The 24,184-nt window shown below is 43.5% G+C and overlaps 1 protein-coding gene across 1 annotated transcript in view; it reads right to left on the reverse strand.

Annotated features, from left to right (window-relative positions):
• Nucleotides 1–795: 795 nt before the first annotated feature.
• OLFML1 (olfactomedin like 1) overlaps nucleotides 796–24,184 on the reverse strand; it is a 28,197-nt gene continuing 4,808 nt past the window's right edge. Inside the window, exons 2-3 of the mRNA XM_061613122.1 lie at nucleotides 11,825–12,116; nucleotides 796–2,994 (exon numbers count right to left, since the gene is read on the reverse strand). Of these exons, the coding sequence (XP_061469106.1) occupies nucleotides 2,216–2,994; nucleotides 11,825–12,116 (1,071 nt within the window). The 3' untranslated portion in view covers nucleotides 796–2,215. The remainder of the gene's footprint in view (nucleotides 2,995–11,824; nucleotides 12,117–24,184) is intronic.

Genomic DNA, 24,184 nt, shown 5'->3' on the forward strand with positions numbered 1-24,184 from the left:
AGAAAGTGGAGTCCCTCAAGGATCGGTATTGGGACCTGTACTTTTCAACTTGTTCATTAATGACCTAGAATTAGGAGTGAGCAGTGAAGTGGCCAAGTTTGCTGATGATACTAAATTGTTCAGGTTTGTTAAAAGAAAAAGGGATTGCGAAGAGCTCCAAAAAGACCTCTCCAAACTGAGTGAATGGGCAGAAAAATGGCAAATGCAATTCAATATAAACAAGTGTAAAATTATGCATATTGGACCAAAAATCTTAATTTCACATATACGCTCATGGGGTCTGAACTGGCGGTGACCGACCAGGAGAGAGACCTCGGGGTTGTAGTGGACAGCACGATGAAAATGTCGACCCAGTGTGCGGCACCTGTGAAAAAGGCAAATTCCATGCTAGCGATAATTAGGAAAGGTATTGAAAATAAAACAGCCGATATCATAATGCCGTTGTATAAATCTATGGTGCGGCCGCATTTGGAATACTGTGTACAGTTCTGGTCGCCTCATCTCAAAAAGGATATTATAGAGTTGGAAAAGGTTCAGAAGAGGGCAACCAGAATGATCAAGGGGATGGAGCGACTCCCTTACGAGGAAAGGTTGCAGCATTTGGGGCTTTTTAGTTTAGAGAAAAGGCGGGTCAGAGGAGACATGATAGAAGTGTATAAAATTATGCATGGCATTGAGAAAGTGGATAGAGAAAAGTTCTTCTCCCTCTCTCATAATACTAGAACTCGTGGACATTCAAAGAAGCTGAATGTTGGAAGATTCAGGACAGACAAAAGGAAGTACTTCTTTACTCAGCGCATAGTTAAACTATGGAATTTGCTCCCACAAGATGCAGTAATGGCCACCAGCTTGGACGGCTTTAAAAGAAGATTAGACAAATTCATGGAGGACAGGGCTATCAATGGCTACTAGCCATGATGGCTGTGCTCTGCCACCCTAGTCAGAGGCAGCATGCTTCTGAAAACCAGTTGCCGGAAGCCTCAGGAGGGGAGAGTGTTCTTGCACTCGGGTCCTGCTTGTGAGCTTCCCCCAGGCACCTGGTTGGCCACTGTGAGAACAGGATGCTGGACTAGATGGGCCACTGGCCTGATCCAGCAGGCTCTTCTTATGTTCTTATGTTCTTAAGTAGCCAGAACTGAGCATCTATCTCTGTCTCCCTCTCACACACACACTCTCACTCTCTCTGTCTCTTCCACACCCAGCTTCTGGCTTGGAGAAGAAATTCAATGAGGAGTGGACCAGCAGCCCCCTGCCCCCAGCATGAGCTGGTCAAAACACCAAGCCGCTTTTCTGGCAGGGAGAAAGAGAGGGAGCTGGGAAAGGAAGGGAGACGGCCAGAGAGTGGAAAATACAGGAAGCAGCTTTATACTGATTGTCTAGTCTATAACCATGACTGGTGATGGCTCTTCAGGGTTTCAGGCAGGGAGTCTTTCCCAGCAGTATCTGGAGATATGAGGGACTGGACCTGGGACTGTTGACACGAATGGCATGTGCTCTACCACTGAGCTATGGTCCTTCCCCCCAAGGAAAGGAGAGTGAGAAATCGTTTAAGGGCTGGGAAAGACAACAAGTAGCAGTGGGGAAGGAAAGCAAGGTGAGAGGGACAAGAAAGCTTAGAAGAGAGGATCCAGGGAAAGAGAAACTCTGGATGGAGAAAGAGATGGGAGGAAAAAGCCAGAAAGGAAAGACAAATAGCGTGGGGAGGGAAGGGTGTTAGAAAGCCAATAGTCGGCATTGTGCGCCTGAAGAAAAAACAACATGGTGCTATTCCTCCTTGTTCCCAAGACAGACACACATGTTCGTCCTCTTCCACCAGCCAATGGTATGTCCTCTTTTTCTCCCACTTCCTCTGTGCTAGACACATTCCCCTACCCCTGTCCCTAACAACAGCAACAAAAGCCTGCTCATTTGTGGCATTCTTCCCAATCTGCCACCTGTACCAGAGTAATTCAGGTTGCAGCATCAGAGAGCTGGCTGTTTGCAAGGAGGAAGAAGGCCTCTTTTGAGCACTGCAGCATTCACAAAACTTTGCACAGGGGTGAAAAGAAAATCTTTTTTTTTTTTAAACCATAATGAAGTGTAAAATTAAGTCTAAACTGTGGGCAAGTAGAAAAAACAACCACTTTTTATATCTCAGTCTAGTATCTGTAAAATCATTGTAATATTTACATTGGCAGGTGGGGTGGGACATGGGGGTGAGGTGGAGGATTTTTGTTTAACTTTTTTGCTTTGTCTGGAGCTTGTAAATGACCTGGGATCCATTATCCCAGGCAAAGAGTTGTTGTTCTCTGGGGTAATAATGCACCATGGAATGACTCGTCTGGCGTTTAAGGAAATGAAATGTTGGGATTTCATAAGGATTGATGGTATCTAAGGTGTCATAAATACACTGTATGCGAGATGTGCCTCCCCCTGGTGAATTGTACACTACATACAGGGCACCACACATCATGAATGCTGCTTCAGCATTCTGGCTTTTGCACGACGTATCCCAAGTATATTCCACAGCCATGGTTTCATGGCTGATTTTAGTAATGACCAGCTTTCCATCAGTACCTGGCTCTGCATGGATTGCCCATAACCCCAGCTCATCCACAGCTAGGTCTATTTTAGTATAAGGATGAAGATCATAGGCAAATGTCTCTCCTGCACCTGACAAAAACATCTGGCCAGTTACATTTCTTTTCTGAATATCAAACTTGATTATCTCATTTAAGGAGCCAAATTTATGATAAAAGAGAAAACCGTTATATATAGCATGGCCTGTTCCTTGCCAGGGAAATGGCAGAGTAACTCTCCGAGCTGACTGTTTCTCACCATTTTGAGTAAAAGCCCGGATATTTGCAAACTCCATTATGGTTTTGTTCTTGACCCCAGTTAAGAAATAAATCTTTGGGTAATTCTTGCCAGGGTCTTTCAGCCATGACCCATGTATGTCTCCAGCCTTCTTTACTATCTTTAGGGATTTGATGCCTGCAATCATGTAGTTGCAACCTTTAAGGAAAAAACAACAATGGTAAATACAAATAGAAACTCAGTAGACTGTCAATACACATCCCACAAGTCCCCTGCTTTAGTATTTGAATATTCTCCCCCAAAACAAAATGTGTAAATTATGTTCCAAAGTTGGCTGTATAGTCACCATCACATGTCATAATTGCTATACATTTTGTCAAAGAAAATAACTGTAAATGGAGCAGTGAAAAGTTGGTCCATGATCCAGGGATCAGCAGCTGGAAGCCCCAAAGCCAATTTCCCAAAGTACCACCTGGACTCCCAGTTGCCAACTCAACTCAGAAGCAAAATAACTTTGTCAAAGGAGAGGTGACAGTCACTCCTGGGGTGAGGGTACAGCTCTTCACTCTCAATCCTTCCTCAGCATGGTCCTTTTTATATAACTAATTGGTGACCAGAGGTTTGAAAATGGAAATGGACTGCCTTCAAGTTGATCCCAACTTATGGCTATCCTATGAATAGGGTTTTCATGGTAAGCGGTATTCACAGGGGGTTATGTATAGAGGGTCCACATATACTAGACTCTGCTCTAGTTTTAGATAAAAGATAAATTAACTTTGGTTGATGCTGAAATAACTTTTGGGCTCTTCTCATGCCGGAGTTCCACATGGAACCTGTTTTTGTTAACAGCATCCCCATGAGTCACAAGACTCTTTTGATGCATTGCTTTGTTTATATGTAGACTTTCTGGAAAGAAGGTCACATCAGACTTCCAGGCTGTTAATCTACTTAGATTAGGAGTCATTCTCCAGGCATGAGTCTCTTATCGGTCTGCTACCTGGTTTAACAAAACAAGGGGAGATGCTATAGATTAAACCTGGGATCTTCTGCAAGAGAACATTGGGACAGCCATTTAGCCCACTGACACAACACTCATACTTTCAACACAGTGTAATTGACAAAAAGCACCGCATGAGCCCTCATCAGGCATTACAATTAAGATAAAGTAAACATGTGATGGCAGGAGACAAACACACTAGCTTCACCTTTCGCCTTCCAACTTGTGGAAGGCAAAGGTCCTCCATTCTCATGGAGGCTCCTCACACATAGGACATAGAGAGCCAGTGTGGTGTAGTGGTTAGAGTATTGGACTGGGATCTGGGAAACCAGGGTTCAAATCCCTGCTCAGCCATGAAGCTCACTGGGTGCTCTTGGGCCAGTCACTGTCTCTCAGCCTAACCTACCTCACAGGGTTGTTGTGAGGTTAAAATTGGGAGGGGAAAAACCATGTTTGTATACCACCTTGACCTCCTTGGAGGAAACGTGGGATATAAATGTTATAATAAGTAAATAAATATAAACTTGGACACTGCCTTATATGAGTCAGATCGTTGGCCAAACTTGCTCATTGTTGTCTACACTGACTGGTAGCAGCCCACCAGGGTTTCAGATAGGAGTCTCTGCCAGTCCTACCTAGAGATGCCAGAGATTGAACCTGGGACCTTCTGAGTTCAAAGCACATGCCATATTACTGAGCTACAGCCCTTCAGAGTTCTAAAATCCATGGGGAGACTGCAAATACAGAAGACTCGCTGCTTCAGACCTTTGCCTTCCACGAGTTAGAAGGTAGTAGGAAGAGCAATGGGGGTGGAACTAGCATATGTATCCCATGTCCTCCCCCCACATGATTTCTTTACCTTAACTGTAGCCTCTGGAGAGGACTATTATGACAAAGAGAAGCTGATGTGGACCAGTCCTCAATTCTGTCCTGTCACTGGAATATCACCTCCCCACCCACCCAGAGCCATAGTAGTGGGCTGCACAGCTCTTGCTAGGACATCATCCAGGATCTTTTTGGTCAGAGCCATGTTTTATGGCAGGCACTTTATGATGGTTTATTCAAGTAAATAATCATCTTGCCAAAGGCAATACTGCTTGAGAAGAGGCATTGTTTAAACTTTAAAGAATGCCTTTTAATAAGGCACAGCATTTTCAGCCAAGCAGAGTAAACAAATCCTTAAGGTAGGATGTTGAAGCAGAAAATGTTACAGAACATGCTTATGTAACTGTCTCTGTAGCATTATCACTGTCCTCTTGAGTGGGGGTGGGGGGCTACTCCAAACTGAAACAAGTGGATATATTCCCATTCCCTTTGGGGAAGTTTATACTCTTAGATGCCAGCGGCTAATGCTGATGTATACAGTTGGGAGATGACTAACCATCCTGAAAGCTTTGATGTAGTGGGGTACCCTAAATCATCTCAGACCTCAAATGAGAGTTTTATGCTTCATTTGAGAGGAGGACAAGCAGTACTTTCAGCCACTCGAAAATGTGAAATGAAAGATCACTGACATCTAAGAGCATGGTTGTAGCCCAGAACACACTTCATACAACTTGCACTGGAAATGTTTATCATTACCAGCCTGCATCAAAACCAATAGGAAGCAAATGAAATTTGTGCTTGCAAAATAACTCTCCCCAGACAGCATTGTACTTCTGAGGCAAATGATGCAATCTGTATTACATGCATACATCAATTTTAGGAGGCTACTCTGTCTGAAAGTATAACCACTCTTTTCTTCACATATACTATAAAACCCTCATATGTCTGTCCCCAAATGCAGTATGCAGCAGAATGGGGTGGGGGGAGCACTGCAAAGCTGATCAAGGTCACGCAGGGTGTCAGTGCACTGAGCATGAAATAGTGCAATGAGTTTCCATCCTAGATACCCATATGATATGTTTACTGGGGGCGTGCCCTGGTCGCAAGATTCACCTTGTAACTGCAGTATTAGGAAGCATCCCAGTCTGCTTTGGATCCATTCTGTGTTTTTCCTATTTGAGTTGGTATTCAGGTCCGAGTCAGATCTGCCAAATGAGAACCTCTGTTCCCCCCCCCCCATTTACTATTATGAAGATAATAAAATGGCTATATCTTTTTTTCCTTTTCACGGTAGTGAATGAAATTTGCAGGCAAAGGAGCCCTCCAGAGTGGATTAAGCCTGCCACACTGCAGGCAAATCCATCCAGAGGTTTTTATGCAGAGAACCTTTAGCAGTTTTTTTTCTCTTACTTTCAATTTTCTGCCAGAACAGGATGCAATTTGCAGACATGGGGATCCCCCTTCTGAGGGGATAAAGCCTACTAACTTTCAGAACAATAGGTGCAGTCATTCTTCTACAAGTGGCTATAGGGTGGCAATGAGCAACACCTTCCTGCACAAAGCAGGGGGTTGGACTCGATGGCCTTATACTGACACTACTTAGGCCCCTTCCAACTCTGCTCTTCTATGATTCTATAACCCGACTGGGAGATTATTTAAGGGACAAGCGGGCTTAGCTGAGTGTGTGTGTGTGGGAGAAGGGAAGTACCAGATCTAGACTGGGGAGGGGAGGAAACATGTGAAATCACAAGTAAAGCTGAAGAGAAACAAATGAAACTTTGAACAAAAAACTAAAACTGGGAGAAAAAACAACTGGAAATGGATAAAAACCAACAAAAATAGAGTGGCAGGCAGGGGATTTTTAAGAGAACTTTGCACAAAGGAAAAAATAAGAAAAGTGGAACACGAAACAAAAAATTAAGAAAAATGGGATGACAAACAAATAATTAAAGTAGGTGGTGTTTGTTGGAAAAACAGAAAGGAATTATGATAAAATGGAACAAATAACACATGAAAAGTCAACACGTGAACTAAGAGGGGAAAAAGAATAGCCCTAATGACTTCTAAAAGTTTGCAAACATCCTCCCCTGAAATCACTATGACTGAAATCCTCTAGGAAATATTTACCCATTCATCAAAATGAAAGATCACCTCTCATCTTCACCCCTTCCACACTCAAGCTCAGGGCATTTCTCTAGGCAACTTGGTTTCGCTTTTTTTTGTTTTTGTTTTAAAAAGCAGACTAGAGACATTGGACACAATGGCCGCATAAACTGTGAATTAACTTTTCAGTCTGGTTTCAGGCCTGGTTTTAATACAGAAACAGCCTTGATTGCCCTGACCGATGACCTTTGTTAGGAAATAGATGGGGGAGTGTGACATGGTTGGTTCTCCTTGATCTCTCAGTGGCTTCTGACACCATTGACCATGGTGTCTTTTTGGAACAATTCAGGGCAGTGGGAGTTGGAGGCACGGTATTAAAATGGTTCCACTCCTACCTGCAGGGTTGTTACCAGAAAGCAGTATTTGGAGACTGTTGCTCTGCCCTAAGGCTTTTGAGCTGTAGAGTCCTACAAGGGTCCATTCTGTGTCAATATCTATATGAAAACACTGGGAATTGTCATCCACAAAGTTGGAGCATGGGGTCATCAGTATACTGACGACATGTAGGTCTGTCTTTCTATTCCATCTGAGTCAGGAGATGCTATTCAGGTGTTGGACTGGTATATGGAAGCAGTGATGGACTGAATGGGGCCCAATAAATGGAGGTTAAATCCTGATAACATGGAAGGGCTGTGGGTGGGTGGTTCCTGTGTCTGGGAAAGAGGTGGATAACCTGTTCTGGGAGGGGTTGCACTCCTGAAGGAGCAGGTTTGTAGTCTGGGAGTTCCCCTGGATTCCAACCTGTCACTGGAGTCTCAAGAGGCTTCTGTGGCTAGAAATGCTTATGCCCAGCTTAGGCTGGTTTGCCAGCTACGGCTGCTCTTAGACCGGGTTAGCGTGGCCTTAGATGCCCATGCTCTGGTGACCTCTTGCCTGGACTCCTGTAATGCTCTGTATGTGGGACTGCCTTTGAAGATGGTCTGGAAGCTGAATCTAGTGCAGAATATGACTCCTATGTTGATACATCCCAATGGGATCATGTGTCACCAGTCCTTAAAGAACTGCACTATCTGTCCTGAGCTACCAGACCCAATTCAAGGTATTAGTATTAGTGTACAAAGTCTAAATGGCTTGGGACCTGAGTGCCTTCCCCAATATCGTCTTGGGCTCTTGGGAGGTACTGGTGGTCCTGCCTCTGCCTGTTGGCATTGACCCATGACAAGGCCTTCTTGGTGGCAGTTCCCCATGTTGGAATATATGTGGTTCAACTCCAACTTGTGGGTTGAAGCTGCATGGGGTTAAAAAGGGTAGCTGGAGAGGAGACCTCTTGGTTGCTAAGCTATACCTGTCCTTTGATCTCCTGCTGTCTCTTCCTTCCTGCTAGACTGATATGCAAAGGATGTTGATCACAGTTCCTTCCCTCCTTCTTACTTCTTCTTTCTCTTGAGAGGGGAGCAGACATATTCCTTTGTCTCTCCCTCTCCTCCAAGCATGAGGGCAAGCACTGGGCTCAGTGTTTGCGTCTCCAACTTAGCTAGTTAGCTAGATATAGGACTATTTCCTGTCAAGTATGTACTTCCAGAATAAAGTAGTTATTTCTTATTTTAAAGCTTAAAGTCTCTGTCTGACTAATTTGCAGGGAAGGTATAATCTTTAGCAAGGATTCACACATAAGCTCGCTCAGAACTCTCCGTTCCCAGCATCATGACTCTCTGACACCCCATTTGTGGAATGTCCTCTCTAGTGAAGTGTCTCCCTCATTATTAACATTCAGAAGGAAGTTTAAACACATTCCCATTTACTTAGGCATTTGATAGCTGAAAGGTTCTGTTCCTGACAATGTTGAAATTATTAGCTGTGAGGATATGTGACAGTTTTTCGTTATATGAATGAATGAATGAATGCCTGCTCAAACCAAAAGTAGTGCTGAGGGGATATTTCTGGGGAAAAACCTTTTAAAATGTGTGTATACCCTTTGTTAAAAGTCATTTGCTGCTTGTTTCCTCTATCTACTGCTGCTTTCCTTTTCTTCATAATGACCCATTTCAATTTTCTGAAGTAAACCCAGCCAATTAGGGATAGCATAGAGAACATGATGATATGATGATGCTCTGCAGACAAGAGATATCACTATACACTGACATCAGGGCAAACAAAGCAGATAAAGTAAGGATAATGTTTCCTGAACTGATCACAGCGGTGATCCTAGGGTCACTTGGTAGCTATGGTGGCTAGTGGTAGAGCCATCCTCCAGACACTGGAATCGCTGCAGCTTACCTGGGGCAGGCCAGGGTGGCATTGAGGATAGGGCTGCACAGACACACTGGTAGAGCTAATCCAGTGCTCTTGTCAGTTGTTCAGTGCAGTCCTGAACTCTCCACTGTCCTGCCCCACGCTAGCCCCATACACATATGCTCCACCCTATCCCACTGGCCACTACTGCAAAGTAGAGATACTTCAAGAGTTTGATGTCTGTGAATTTCAGTGTGAACTGATCTGATCTTTATCTCCTGAACTAATGTACAGATTGGAATGTAATTAGATTTTGCACTTTGCTGAATTCTGCTGTACAATTCTCAGTTTAAAAACTATACGAACATGCATTTAGAATGCACATGCTAGAATGGAAAAAGTTTTGAAAATGTATACATTGAAAAATTATATACACTTTCATCTCCTTTCACAGAAAATCATCAAACGGGAGAGGGAGCTTTCAGTACTGAAGAAAATGTAGATGAGAATGGTTTCCCCTTTCAGCCCTACTCTAACACTGTAAGACTCGAACTAGCAACACAGTTATTGACTTGTCCCAGGAAACCAGTCATGATCATTAAACTGGTACATAACTGATGTAAGTTTTAGTGTGGATAGGCCCTTGAAGGACAAAATTCAGAAAATCAAATAAAAGATCAATGGTAGAATACTACATGAAAGTGCCAAGTGCCGGTGGTGATTTTCAAAAGCTCGAAAAACTCTAGTCTTCGTATTTATACATTTATTTATATATTATTTATTTTAAAAAATTACATCCCACTTTTCACTATCTAAGTCTCAAAGTGGCTTACAATAATAAAGACACACAATGTGCAAAATGTAAAACATAAATTAAACTGGTGTTTAAGCATGTGTTATAATTCCCATGTTGCCACATATTTACGAGGTGGATACAGACTATGGGCTTATCCACATGGGAGCAAAACATCGTAGTAAAAACACTGCTTTTACCTTCGTTTTCTGTTTGCACAGTCCACATAGGGGGCTTAAAGCCAGCTGCAAACACGGTGCTTTTCATTCACACTGAAGGGAAAGGATCAAACATGCAGCTTCCTAATGACCACGCAGGCTTGCAGAATGGGAGCCAGAGGTAGTGGGCATGGAGAGGGAAAGCATTGGATTAAAGCGTCTACAAACCCCTAGAGATACAGAACTGGAGATGTTTTTACCTTCCCTTTTCAGATTAAAATAGCATGTTTTTACTTTGGATTTAAAGGGGAAAACTGCATTTTAGTTGCTGATTGCCAGTCACATCATGTGAACCATGCAAATTAAAAGGGGTTGTGAGCAGCACCAGACCCGTACAAAATCTCTGTGTGAACCAGTCCTTGGTTCCCACTAAAATCAAATGGGAATTAAGTCATTATTGACTTCCAGAGCTTGGAAAAGTTACTTTTTTGAACTACAACTCCCATCAGCCCAATCCAGTGGCCATGCTGGCTGGGGCTGATGGGAGTTGTAGTTCAAAAAAGTAACTTTTCCAAGCTCTGCTTGTCCCATGGATTTCAAGGGGTCCTAGGTTTAGCTAACTTTAGTCTGATTCTAATCCAATGATAAAAAGGGAGGGGGCCAAGTTAAGTGTTTCCTGAATTGAAAAGATAAATTTATGGACCATGTCAAAATTGTGACAATCATGCATAGGTTCAAAAATTAAATTAGATTAAGATGGATTACCCACATTTTAACAATGTCTGCTGCAAGAAAATCACAGCAGATTTTTAGGTGGATCAGCCAAAGGTAGAAGACCTCCCGGATGACTTTGGGTTAGATATATGGATAACATAGAAAATAATTTTAGAATGGCTGTTGCATTTACTTTCTAAAAAGGGATATATTTATATACATGCCTGGAAAGAAAAGAACAGAAGATCACAGTTACTGGAGCAGCAAAGAGCTTACATACTGTAGCTTGTAATGCTTATGTGTGTATGTGGAAACAGAAGAACAAATAATGTTTCTTCTCTACCTTAGAGATAAGCAGTTTTTCCCAGGCATTTTTTTAAATGCCACATTTTTGTATATTTCCCTATACATCAAAAGTGATGTAACACATATATAGACAGGAGGTGCAAAAATGTGTGTGTGTGTGTGCACATAACGCCATGAAGAAAGAAAAGAACCCTAATGCTGTCCTCCTAGCACTAAGTACCCATTGCTTTTGAAACTCATAAGGCTCTAATCCCCAAATTATAAATTATTATTCTTTTGTGCATTGCTCATGCCATGCATGAATCTAATAACTAATGCAACAGATGATCACCCCAGACTGAAAATGGTGTTGATGCCCAAGGTGTAGATTATATTTCAGTATTTCAGAACCCAAAAACATTCCTTCAGGGATGAATTGAGAAACAATAAAGACTTTCTCTAAATCCTGATGTGCTGCTGTTGGCTCTCTCATGCTGAAATTTTAAATTTAAAATAAAATGTGGCTTCCAGCTAAGGTTGCAATCCTAAATACACTGGTGAGGGAAGAAGCTCTATTGAACTCAGTGGGACTTACTTCTGGGTAGTTTGAATAGGATTGTGCTGTGTCATTCATATTGTGTAATCCTGATGATGAACAGGAAATAATTAAATAAATAAGGGGGGGAAATCCAGTAGATTATTTGCAGGACTGTAGCTGACACAATTTATTAATTATCCGACTCTGTTAATATATGTGCCAGTATACTGACATTAAAGCAGAGAGGAAGAACCTGAGGTCCTACAGATGTTGCTGGACTCTATCAGTCTCAGCCAGCATGTGACTTGGAGTCCGAAAACATCCGGAGAGCCACTGGCTACTCATCCCTGGAATAAGTTAAAAATGTTATAAACTGCTCTTACTTGCATTAAGCATGAGCTTGACTTTCTTTTTCGACTCCTCTTGTTCAATTAATTGCTGATCCACAAGGTCCTCATCTATTTCCACACATGCGTCAGGTGACTCTTGCACAGATTCAAAATAGTCAATATCCCTTTGAGCTCTTTCCACTCTGGTTAGCAAATAGTCTACATCATTCTTAAGATCTGTCTTCAAAACGTTGAGTCCTTCCAGGCGTGACATCATCCTCTTTGAAAACTCTCTGAATTCTTGTACATACTCCATGATATCTTGATCGCACTTGTTTAACCTGTTCTTTAATTAGAACACAGACAGATATATTTATATACTGTAAACCACCCAGAGAGCTTCGGCTATGGGGCGGTATATAAATACAATAAATAAATAAATAAAATACAGAGAACTAGTTTAAGAGATAGCCCCAAACAGGCTCTCCATCCAAATACCATTATTGCCCTCTATTTCAGATGAATCAACTATCTTTGGGCGTTGGATATTCATCTACATATACCCAGGATTCAGGATTTTCGTGTTTTCTACCACCTACAACTGAGTCTGGTCATTTCATTTCTAAGGCAGTATGAAGGCAACAAGATCTCAAGTTCATTGCCTCAGATTGCTTCAAAATAATTCACTATGAGTGAATTTATGCAGAGAGTTTTTCAAAGCCTGGTTTCTTAAGTGAAGGACAACTTTGAATGTACACGAAGCATGTCCATTTTATATTTTTATTTTATGCCCACATGGCGCTCAGTGTAACATGCTGATTCACCATTATGCAGTCTCTCCTCCTTCAGTGGCATGTTATAGAATGCCTGTTGCCAGAAATTACCACAAGCATGCTCTTTGAACATGTATGTATGATGTCAAGCTCCACATTTAGAGTGATTCCTATATTTACCCTCTTTCCACAATGGAAGAACAGGCACATGCATATTTCTCTATCGTGCACACAATGAAACATATGATGAGGCTGGAAGTGGGAGAGCACATGAATTGGGCATCCAAGAATGTAGATGCCTGATTCATGTGATCTCTCCCTTTGCCTCTCCATTTTTTTTAGGAGAAAGAATCATGCAACTTGAGCCTCTGCATAGAACATCCATGTCAAACATCCAGTCCTTTACCATGGAAAGAGGACCACAGAGTTGATTAATCATGCGAGCTAGCTCATATTGAAAACGGTGGACTCTGGTATGGTAAATGCACATGCAAAGATACCCCTCGGAATAAGGAAGGCTGAGAAGGGATATGATAGCAATCTATCAATATATTGGAATAAAACAGAAAAGGGGAACAAGGGCCATATTCCCTCTCAGGAAATCTGTGGAAGTCTTATTTGGAGAATCCCAGGCAGAAAATAAAGTTAATATTCTTTTATGAGGTCACTATTGAAACGACCCCCCCAAATGTCCTTGATTTGTTAATCAAGGTAATCACTACAATTACACTTATGTTGCTTTTTAAAAAAACTGCAGTGCCTACAAGGTGCTGGCCTTGGCTGCTGCACATCTAAGTAGCCTAAAACAATATTAAAAATAAACACACACACACAGAGGGTGGCAGAATATTTTTTTATCCATAAGATTAACAGAATGGCATAACAGAATATCACATCCACCCCCCACCCTTGCAATGGTGATACCCCAACACACATATACTTTTTTAGTCAAAATTAAATTTTACACTTGAAATGCTGCTTTTACAATACATTTCTGTGATGTCTAATCTTTGCTCAAAGAGCATGTCAGACAAGGAATGTATTTTTACACAGTCATTATGTTGCCACCAGTACTAAACGGGTATTCTATTGCGGTGCTGCAAAAAACACAGCAGTACCACTTTCACCTAAAACACATTTTTATCAATATGGCAATCGCCTATCCTCAAAGAAAAATGCAAACTTTAGTACTTTACTAGTTGCCTTTGTAATTTTGTTTGTCAACTGTATAACTTGGAGGTAACTTAATCCTGTACATACTTACCTGGGAGTAAGTCCCACTGAACTCATTGGGTAGACATGTATGCACGATTGAGCTGTCAGAATAGAACTTAAGTGACATAACATAGGAAAACAGAAAATGCACATATCAAAATTAATTCACTAATAGGCAAATTAAGAATGTACCTATAGCCCACAGATATTTCTATCAAACTTTTAAAAACAGGGAAATTGGGCAGCTCTAGTGAATGCACCAGAGGAGCAGGAGACCTGACCTCCTCTCTGAAATAATGTACTGCCCTACAAATTTGTCAAAATGCAAACACAATTTGGGTTGGTCTTTCACAATCCAATCCACTTGCTGTGTAGCTTGGAAGAATTTGGTAACATGTGCCTCTGAGCATATGGTGAGTGGTGGCAATACATTCTTAAACCAGAAAGTTTTTTGCCTATTAGTGAATTTCCCTGCTTTTTAATCCAGGGAGTAAGAAATGGGATCCTGTGCAAGCTTGTTGAGAATGGATTGATCATTTGCATGCTTATTGAGTTCAGTGTGATTTACTCCCCTGCAATCATGTTTAGGATAGGTGAAACTGACCACAGGGGATGGGGAGGGGAGGAGTAAGAAGAGGAGGAGGGAGTGAGTGGAGGAAAGGCAGAGGAGAGGACTGGGATGGGAGCAAGCAGGAGGGGGAGGGGAGGAGAAGGGCAGGTTTGATCATTTGCATGTTTATTGAGTTCAGTGAGATTTACTCCCCTGCAATCATGCTTAGGATAAGTAAAACTGACTGGGGGGAGGGAAGGAGGGCTGGAGTGGGCAGGGGAGGAGGAAAAAGGAAGGGGGAAGGAGGGAGAGGAGAGGGGAAGAAGGGGAAAAGCAGGTCTGATCATATGCATGCTTATTGAGTTCAATGGGATTTACTTCTATGCGGACCTGGTGTGTATCACGGAGACCTGGCTGGATGAGGCCTCAGCTCCTACGTTTGAGAGCATGTGTCCAGCCGGTTACCAATACGCACAGCAGCCGAGGGTTGGTAGGTGGGGAGGGGGAGTGGCAGTCATCTATCGGGGATCCTTGGTTTTCGCCAGACCCCCTCTTCATGAGACCAAGTTTGTTGATTGCATGTACTGGAGGTTGGGCCCAAACGGCAGTTTAGGGATTCTACTTGTGTACCGCCCACCCCACTGCACAGAAGACTCCCTGACCGAGGTGCTAGAGGTGATCTTGGGGGTGCGGGTGCTTTCCCCCAATCTATTGGTTTTGGGGAACTTCAACGTGCACACCGAGACCATCCTCACTGGAGCCCCTTGGGATTTCATGGAAACCATGGCTTCCTGGGAACTGCACCTTAGTAATACAGGGCCCACCCATGTAGCCGGTCATGCTCTTGACCTTGTGTTTGTCTCAGAAGGGGTGGCAAGTGCTCTGAGAATGGGGCCTGTTCTTTCCAACCCCGTGTCATGGTCAGATCACTACCTGGTGAATATAGACCTCTCGATGCCACACACCCTCCGTAGGGGACAAGGACCTATTAGGATGGTCCGTCCCAGACGCCTGATGGATCCTATAGGATTCCTGAATGCGCTGGGAGATTTGGAGCCTGCTGAAGGACGCCTGGTCAAAGCCCTGGTGATGGATTGGAATAGGGAGATCATGAGGGCAATAGACCGGGTGGCTCTGAAACATCCTCTCCCCCTGAATAGAACTCAGACAGCACCCTGGTATACACCATGACTGCGGGGTCTGAGACAGGAGGTGAGACGACTAGAGCGCCGGTGGCGGAAATCTCGCTCTGAAGACGATTGGACACTGGTTAGAGCGGCAATAGCTGCCTACCAGGTGGCAATAAAGACAACAAAGAGAGAATTCTTTGCTGCCTCTATTGCGTCCGCAGAATGTTGTCCCAGGAGGTTGTTCAAGGTGGTCCGAAACTTGGTCAGTCCTGTTGCTCAGGACCCCTTGGAGCACTCAAAAGCCTCCTGTGACATGTTTGCTAAACACTTTGCCGATAAAATCGAGCACCTGAAGAGCACGATTCCATACGCCGTGGATACAGGAAGTGAGCCAGAGTCAGCCAGTTGCATTCTGGTCCACTGGGATCGGTTTCAGCCTCTTCCTTCTGAGGAAGTGGACAAGGTGCTCTCTACTGTGAAGTCTATTAGATCCTTGCCCCTCATGGCTCATTATGAGCTGCAAAGAGAGGCTGAGCGAAGGGATCAAGGCAGTGGTAAATGCATCCTTGGAAGAGGGTGCAATGCCATCAGCCCTCAAGGAGGCAATAATAAAGCCCATCTTGAAAAAGTCCTCCTTGGATCCCCAAGAGTTAAATAACTTCCGCCCAGTCTCAAATTTACTATTCTTGGGCAAGGTGATTGAGCGAGTGGTGGCCAAACAGTTACAGACACAGTTGGAGGAAACATATTATTTAGATCCATTCCAATCGGGCTTCAGGACTGGACATGGAACTGAAACAGCCTTGGTCACCCTGGTGGATGATATGAGGAGGGCATTGGATAGGGGAGAATATACCTTCCTTGTCCTCCTGGACCTCTCAGCGGCCTTTGATACCGTCGACCACGGTATCCTTTTACACCGCCTGGAGGGATTAGGAATAGGTGGCACTGTTTTACGGTGGCTCCGTTCCTATCTCTCAGACAGACATCAATGGGTGGCACTGGGGGATGAGGTTTCAGACCCTTGGCCTCTCAATTGTGGAGTGCCACAGGGTTCTATCCTCTCCCCCATGCTATTCAACATCTATGTAAAGCCGCTGGGGGCTATCATCAGGAGATTTGGGCTGCAGTGTCACCAATATGCAGATGATACTCAGCTCTATCTCTCGTTTAAATCCTCACCAGAGGTGGCTGTGGATACCATGTCCAAGTGCCTGGAATCCGTAAGTGGTTGGATGGGAGAGAATAGGCTGAAACTGAACTCCAACAAGACTGAGGTGTTGCTTGTGGGAGACAAAAGAGGGTTGGGAATTACAGACCTGGTGCTTAATGGGGTTAGTTTACCCCTGAATGACCACGTCCGCAGCCTCGGGGTCATCCTTGACTCCCAGCTGTCCATGGAGGCTCAGGTCTCAGCAGTGAGCCGGGCAGCTTGGTATCAATTACATCTGATACAGAGACTGCAACCCTACCTTCCTGTTCATCTGCTCCCACAAGTGATACATGCCCTGGTCTCCTCCCGCTTAGACTACTGTAATGCGCTCTACGTGGGGTTACCCTTGAAGTCGATCCGGAAGTTACAGCTGGTACAAAATGTGGCGGCGTGCTTGATTAAGCACAGCCGTCGCTGTGATCATATTACTCCAGTGCTAATAGATCTTCACTGGCTACCAGTTGTCTACCGGTCCCAATTCAAGGTGTTGGTGTTGACCTTTAAAACCCTATACGGTTTCGGCCCAGTTTATCTGAAGGAACGCCTCCAGAATCACCAATTATGCCACCTGATGAGATCAGCCTCACAAGACCTTCTCTCAGTCCCACCGGTTAAAACAGCCAGGCTGGTGCGGACCAGAGAGAGGGCATTTTCGATTGTGGCCCCCACCCTCTGGAATTCCCTTCCTTTTGACCTTCGACATGCCCCCTCCCTGATAAGTTTTCGTCGAGCCTTAAAGACCTGGCTATTCAGGCAGGCCTACAAGATTGGGGTGGATTAGTTTTATAATGTATTAATTGAAGGTTGTTTTTAAACTGATTATGATTGTTGTTGATATGTATATTATGTTTTTATATTTTGTACGTCACCTAGAGTGTCTGTTAACCCGGACAGATAGGTGACTCAAAAATAAATTTATTATTATTATTATTATTATTATTATTATTATTATTATTATTATGGAATCATGGTTAGGATAGGAAAAACTGACCATGGGGGAGGAGGAGGGGGAGGGAGAAGGCGAAGGAGCGTATTGGAGGGTGGCAAAGGAAGGGGGAGGAGAGGGCACGTTTGATCATTTGCATGCTTATAGAGTTCAATGGTATTTACTTCCATGCAATCATGCTTAAGAGGTAAAACTAACCATGGGGAGGTGGAAAGGGAGGGGGAGGAGAAGGAAGGGGAAGGAGGGGATTGGAAGGGGATGGGGAAGGAGGGACAAAGGAAGGGGAGGGAAGGGGCAAGAGGGAGGGGATAGGAGAGAGAAGGGAGGATGGGTTTGATCTAGATTTGCCAGGCTCAGGGCCTGAGAATGATTCTGTATCTTTAAGAGAAGAGAAAATTCAGCCAAGTACAGGTTTTCTTGCAACACTGTAATGGTAAAAACCACAAGGTGAAATTCTCCCTTCCCGCTGCACAACTTTTAAAGATACAGAAGATCTCTTGGAGGCTGGGTCTAGCAACCCCAGTTTGATCATTTGTATACTTTTTTAGTTCAGTGGGATTTATTTCTGTACAATCATGTTTGAAAATGGAAATGGACTGCCTTCAAGTCGACCGGACTTATGGTGACCCGTTGAATAGGGTTTTCAGGGTATTCAGAAGTGGTTTTACCATTGCCTTCCTCAGGCTGAGAGGCAGTGACTGGCCCAAGGTCACCCAGTCAGCTTCATGGCTGTGTGGGGATTCGAACCCTGGTCTCCCAATCCTAGTCCAACACTGACCTGGGGGAGGGGCAGGGAGGAGATGAGGAGGGGGAGGGGAGGAGATTGGGTGGGTGGGCACTGGGCAGATGGGAAAACCCTTTCCTTTCCAAAAGGAAAACATTGTGAACAGTGTAATTGTTTTTCAGCGTTTCCCTCACCTTTTTATTCTACAGCAGGCACATGTAGCCTCCCACCCAAATTTAAACCAAAGCTGTCTCTGGCCACATCCATACCAGACCTTTATTTCACTTCCGGCAGTCATGGGTTCTCTCAAAGAATCCTGAGAAGTGTAGTTAGTGAAAGGTGCTGAGAGTTGCTATGAGACGCCCTGTTCCCCTCACAGACCTTCAATCAGAGTGGCTGACTGTTAAACCAATCTGGCCACTGGAGCTCTCTCAGTGGAACAGGAGTCTCCTCTCAGCACACTTCACAAACCACACTTCCCAGGATTCTCTGAGGGAAGCCATGGCTGTCTCACATGAAATCAAAGTCTGGTGTGGGTGTGGCCGCCTGATTTGGCAAGCCCAGCAGCTGTGAGTCTGGCTTTTAGAACACTGACACTTGGGTCTTACTGAGCATGCCTGACGTTATCATAGGGTTCCAGCCAACATTTCTTAAATTAATTAAAAATCAGCAAGGCATTTTTTCAACTTTTAAACTGCAGAAGATGAAGGTCAGAGTATGGGGCAAGGTCAGTATTAGGATTACAGGTGCTCTGTGAACATTGCTGATTTTTAATGAATTTCAACAGATTATGAAAACTCTGAGAGAAAAAAGTCCAAAAGGACTTTGAACGCTCTATTCTCTCTGACTGTTTTGTGTATCACCATGAAAATTGAAAGTGTTGTTAAGCAAGCGTTTCTGAGTTCAGGACTATAAGTTTTGTAAGGTTTTGTTTTGAAATGAGCTTATGGGAAGCATCAGAACAGCATGGGGGTATTTTCAATTTAACATTGCGGAATGTGAAAAATCCACGTTGGCTATAGTATACAGCCACTCTTGTGGCTGTATAATCCACCAGATTAAATATCCCTTCTCCTGCAATTAAAAATGTAGTCTTGCCCAGCATATAGTGAAACTATGGAATTTGCTACCACAAGAAGAGTGATGGGCACCAATTTAGATGGCTTTAAAAGAGGATTAGACAAATTCATAGAGGATAAAGCTATCAGCAGCACCTAGCAATGATGGCTATGTTCTACTTCCACTGTCAGAGACAGTATGCTTCTGAATATCAGTTGCTAGGAATAAAAGTGAGTAGAGTGCTGCTCATGAAGTCAGGTCCTGCTTGTGGGCTTCCCTTTAGGACATCTGATTAGCTACCGTGAGAACAGGATGCTGGACTAGATGGGACATTGGTTGGATCCAGCAGGCTTTTCTTATGTTCTTGTATGTATTGCAACAACAAAAGTTACTTGTGGGGCCTTACAGACCAGGGAAAGCCAATGTGGTGCCCTCCAGATGTTGTAGGACTACAATTTCCATCATCCCTGATAATTGTTTACGTTGTCTGAAACTGATGGGAGTTGTAGTCCAACAACATCTGGAGGGCACTATGTTGAAGACCCAATTAGATTAACACAAATCCCTTCCCACCTACCCACCTATTTCAAACACAACCAGAAAAGTATGTCTCTTAAATTCTATATCTGAGAGTGCGTTTCTTTCAGGGGTAAAAATTAATCTGCAATCCTATATCCATTTAACCCAATGAGGCTTAATTTGGAGTAGACATATATAGGACTGGACTCCACCAGAATACATTGCAGCATTTCAGGAGCTATACTTTATTAATACTGTACCAACTACAACTACCAACTACTGCTTATGTACATATATTGTCGCAGCCTAAGCTACCTCACAGGGTTGTTGCAAAGATAAACGGTGGAAGGGAATGGCAATGGTCATGGTATTCACAAATCAAAAGTAAATCGGGGGAAGGGGGCACACACAAGTAATAAGATGTCTGACAGACAGAATGTTAGCAGTTGAAGCTTTCCCCATAATTGTATTTCCATAGTGGAAAAGGCTTACTCCATTTAATTTCTACCTGCCCCAAGAGCCTGATCTCCTGCAATGCCATCCCTAAACCATGCAAAGAACCCAAATAAAAAAAATAACCATAGAATTTGGGCAATTTATTTTTAAAAAAGAACATCTGTAACAGTATGAAATACGACATTCTCAGGCAAAAAGAAGGTTGAGACAGTAGACATAAAAACATACACACAAAGCTTTGACAAACAATGACAAAAATACTCTGAGCACGAGCATTTTCACGTTTTTAAATTTTTACTCATCATTGTGTTTGTTTATTTACTGCCTTGGGTTAGTCCCTAACTCTCAGTCTAACCTATCTCGCATGGCTGTTGTGAAGATACAGAAGGCAGAATTAAAATGGTTGCAAAAGGAAAGAAATCCTTCTTAGTTTATTAAAGCTTGATGGGTGGATCCAGGGTGTGGTCAATGCATCATTGTGGGAGGGAGTGGTTCCAACCACCTTGAAAGAGGCAGTGACCCAACCACTCCTGAAAAAGCCCACCCTGGACCCATTGGTTTGTGACAACTATCGACCGGTCGCAAATACACCCTTCTTAGGGAAGGTGATTGAGAGGGTTGTGGCGCAGCAGTTGCAAGTACTCTTGGATGAAACAGATTATCTTGACCCATTCCAGTCTGGGTTCAGGCCTGGTTATGGGATAGAATTGGCCTTGGTCGCACTGATGGATGACCTTCATCAGGAGGACAGGGGGAGTGCAACCCTGTTATTCTTACTTGATCTCTCAGCGGCTTTTGATACCATTGACCATGGTATCCTTCTGGGCCGACTTGGTGAGTTGGGTACTGGAGGCACTGTTTTACAGTGGTTCCGATCCTATCTCTGTCCTATCTCTATCTGATCCTATCTCTGTCTTTCACCCCCCTGGCAGTTGTGCTGTGGGGTGCCACAGGGTGCCATCTTGTCCCTCATGCTGTTTAACATCTGTATGAAGCCCTTGTAAGCTGTCATCAGGAGCTTTGGGGTGAGGTGCCAGCAGTACGCTGACAATACCCAGCTCTATTTCTCCATAACATCTGAATCGGGAGAGGCGGTGCAAGCCTCTGGCTGCTACTCAGTGGTGGGCTGGATGCGGGCCAATAAACTGAGTCTGAATCCTAGCAAGATGGAGGCACTGTGGGTTGGTGGTTCTTGAGTTTGGATAATTGGTCAGTTGCTTGCTTTGGATGGGGTCATACCCCCTCTGAAAGAGCAGGTCCGTAGCCTGGGGTTTTTCCTGGATCCATCTTTGTCGCTAGAGGCTCAGGTGACCTCAGTGGCTAGGAGTGCCTTTTACCAGCTTCGGATGGTAAGACATCTGCGGCTGTTTCTGGACCGGGATAGCCTGACCATTGTTGTCCATGCACTGGTAACCTCCAGGCTGGATTACTGTAATGTGTTCTATGTGGGGCTGCCCTTGAGGTTGGTCCGGAAGCTGCAGCTGGTGCAAAATGCAGCGGTGAGACTGCTCACTGGGGCAGTGTATCGCCAACATGTCACCCCGCTATTGAAAGAATTGCACTGGCTGCCCATTTGCTACCAGGCCAAGTTCAAGGTTCTAGTTTTGGTGTAGAAAGCCCTATATAGCTTGGGAACAGGATACCTGAAAGACTGTCTTATCCCTTATATACCCAGTTGATCACTGCGCTCTGCAGGTGAGGGCTTCCTGCAGATACCATCTTATCAGGAGGTCCGTTCCACACAACATAGGAAACAGACCTTTAGTGTGGCTGTACCTACCTTGTGGAATTGCCTCCCCTTAAATATTAGGCAGGCATCATCTCTGTTATCTTTTCAGCACCTTTTGAAGACTTTCCTCTTTTAGGTTGAGACCTATCCCAATCTGCATCTGTGTTGGAATTGCTTTTTAATATGTTTTTTAAAAAACAATATGTTTTTTAACCCTTTTAAAAAGATGTTTTAAAAGGGTTTTTTAAAAATGTTTTGGTGTTGTTTTGTTTTGGTGTATTTTAAGGTCTGTTTTTATGATGTTTTGATGTGTTTTTAGCGCTTCTGTTTGGCGCCCTGGGCTCCTGCTGGAAGGAAGGATGGGATATAAACCAAATAATAAATAAATAAATAAAAAGTAAGGCTGCAATCCAATACATGTCTACTCAGAAGTAAGCTCTATTGGGTTCAATGGGACTTACTCCCAGGTAAGTGTATGCTCCAATACACACTTGCTTGGGACTAAGTCCCATTAAACCCAATGGAACTTACTTCTGAGTAGACATGTATTGGACTGCAGGTTAGTCCTTGTATTATAGGCATCAAATTTTACTTGCCCTAACCAGATCGATGCATCTTTGTACTATTAAGTGTCATATTTTTTTCTCTCCCTCTCCCCCGCAGATTGGTACAGCTTCAAGGCTTCAACCAGTCCTTTACCTTGCCTAATTAGTTCAATCCTATACCAAATTTGATTTACCTGGGAGTAAGCTCCATTAAACATAAAGAGAGTTGCTTCTGAGTAGACATATATCTCTTACATATCTATACTTGTATATTTATACAATTATTTTTAACAAGTGCCTGGATAAGTACCTGCTTGGAACTTTTTGCATTTGCCATGGGGAGGGAATTTTTTTAATTTGCACAAAACAACTTCCAGGGAATACCTTCCTCAGAAGACAAAGTTGCATTCTGGTTGTTAGGAAGAAAGGAAGGGCAGGAAAGAAAACTGGAAGCAGCAGCTCTTTAGGACCCTGGCTGCTTGCTGCTCCAGTCTGCCTGCCCCTTGCTCACCCTGAAGCTCTCTTCTCTCTGCTGGCAAGAGAGGGGAGGTGGGGAAGAAGCAGAGGCTACTGCTTAGAGCTTTGTGCGCCAAACACACACACGCACGAGCAGATGCGCGCGCGCACACACACACGTCATTGTCTCTCACCTTCATGTACATTCTGTTGCTGCCTCCTTACCTTCCAGCTCCTTTCTCCCTCCACTCCATTCTTTTCCACCACCGTCCATTTTTAACCATTTTTTCTCCATTCCACCCTGTCTCACTCTCCACCTCCCCCCTTGTTGCCTCCTAAACACCCATAGAGCACGAGGGAAGAGCAACACTGCGCAGAAGCACATGATTTTTATCCACGAATCAGAGGAGCAGAATGTTTCTCTTGCTTCCCCCCCAAAATAATGCCCCAAAGTAACGCTGGAAACCCTACAATTACAGCTCAAAAAGTAATGAAATTACTCCTATTATAATCAAAATGTAAAGAAATTAACCACTCAAAAAATTCCTCAAAAAAGTAATAAATTACAAGTAATTAGTGTTTCCTAACGAATTATTTCCAAGCTCTGAGTTTGCCATAGCGTTTAGCTTTTGTTTCAGTAAATTTCATTATTTTTTTACATTTCGGTCCCACATTTCTTCCAATATGAAACCCAAGGCAGAGTACATGTGGTTCCCAGGCAGTCTCTCATCCCGTCATTGATGAGACCCAGATCTGGTGATAGCCTCATGTTTTATCTTTTCCATATCTAAATGACTAAAATGCACATTGAACAAACACTGCAAAAAAGCAATCATGGTGCACTCCTCTGCACTCACCAAACACCCCCACAAAAGATTGTTAATGCAATATTACAAGTATATCCTTCCTTCCTTCCTTCCTTCCTTCCTTCCTTCCAGTATTTTATAAATATGCATTGCTAATGTGGGTGTGTGGAGCGGGGAAAGAAGAGATCCAAATGAACTGAAATCTGCAGCAAACAGGGCATACATACTCCCATGCACAAAATTCAGATTTATTTATTTTTTTAATGGAGGAGTCTTAATGCACCTCTTTCCCC

This window comes from Rhineura floridana, chromosome 2, assembly GCF_030035675.1.
Source record: "Rhineura floridana isolate rRhiFlo1 chromosome 2, rRhiFlo1.hap2, whole genome shotgun sequence".
Lineage (NCBI taxonomy): Eukaryota > Metazoa > Chordata > Lepidosauria > Squamata > Rhineuridae > Rhineura > Rhineura floridana.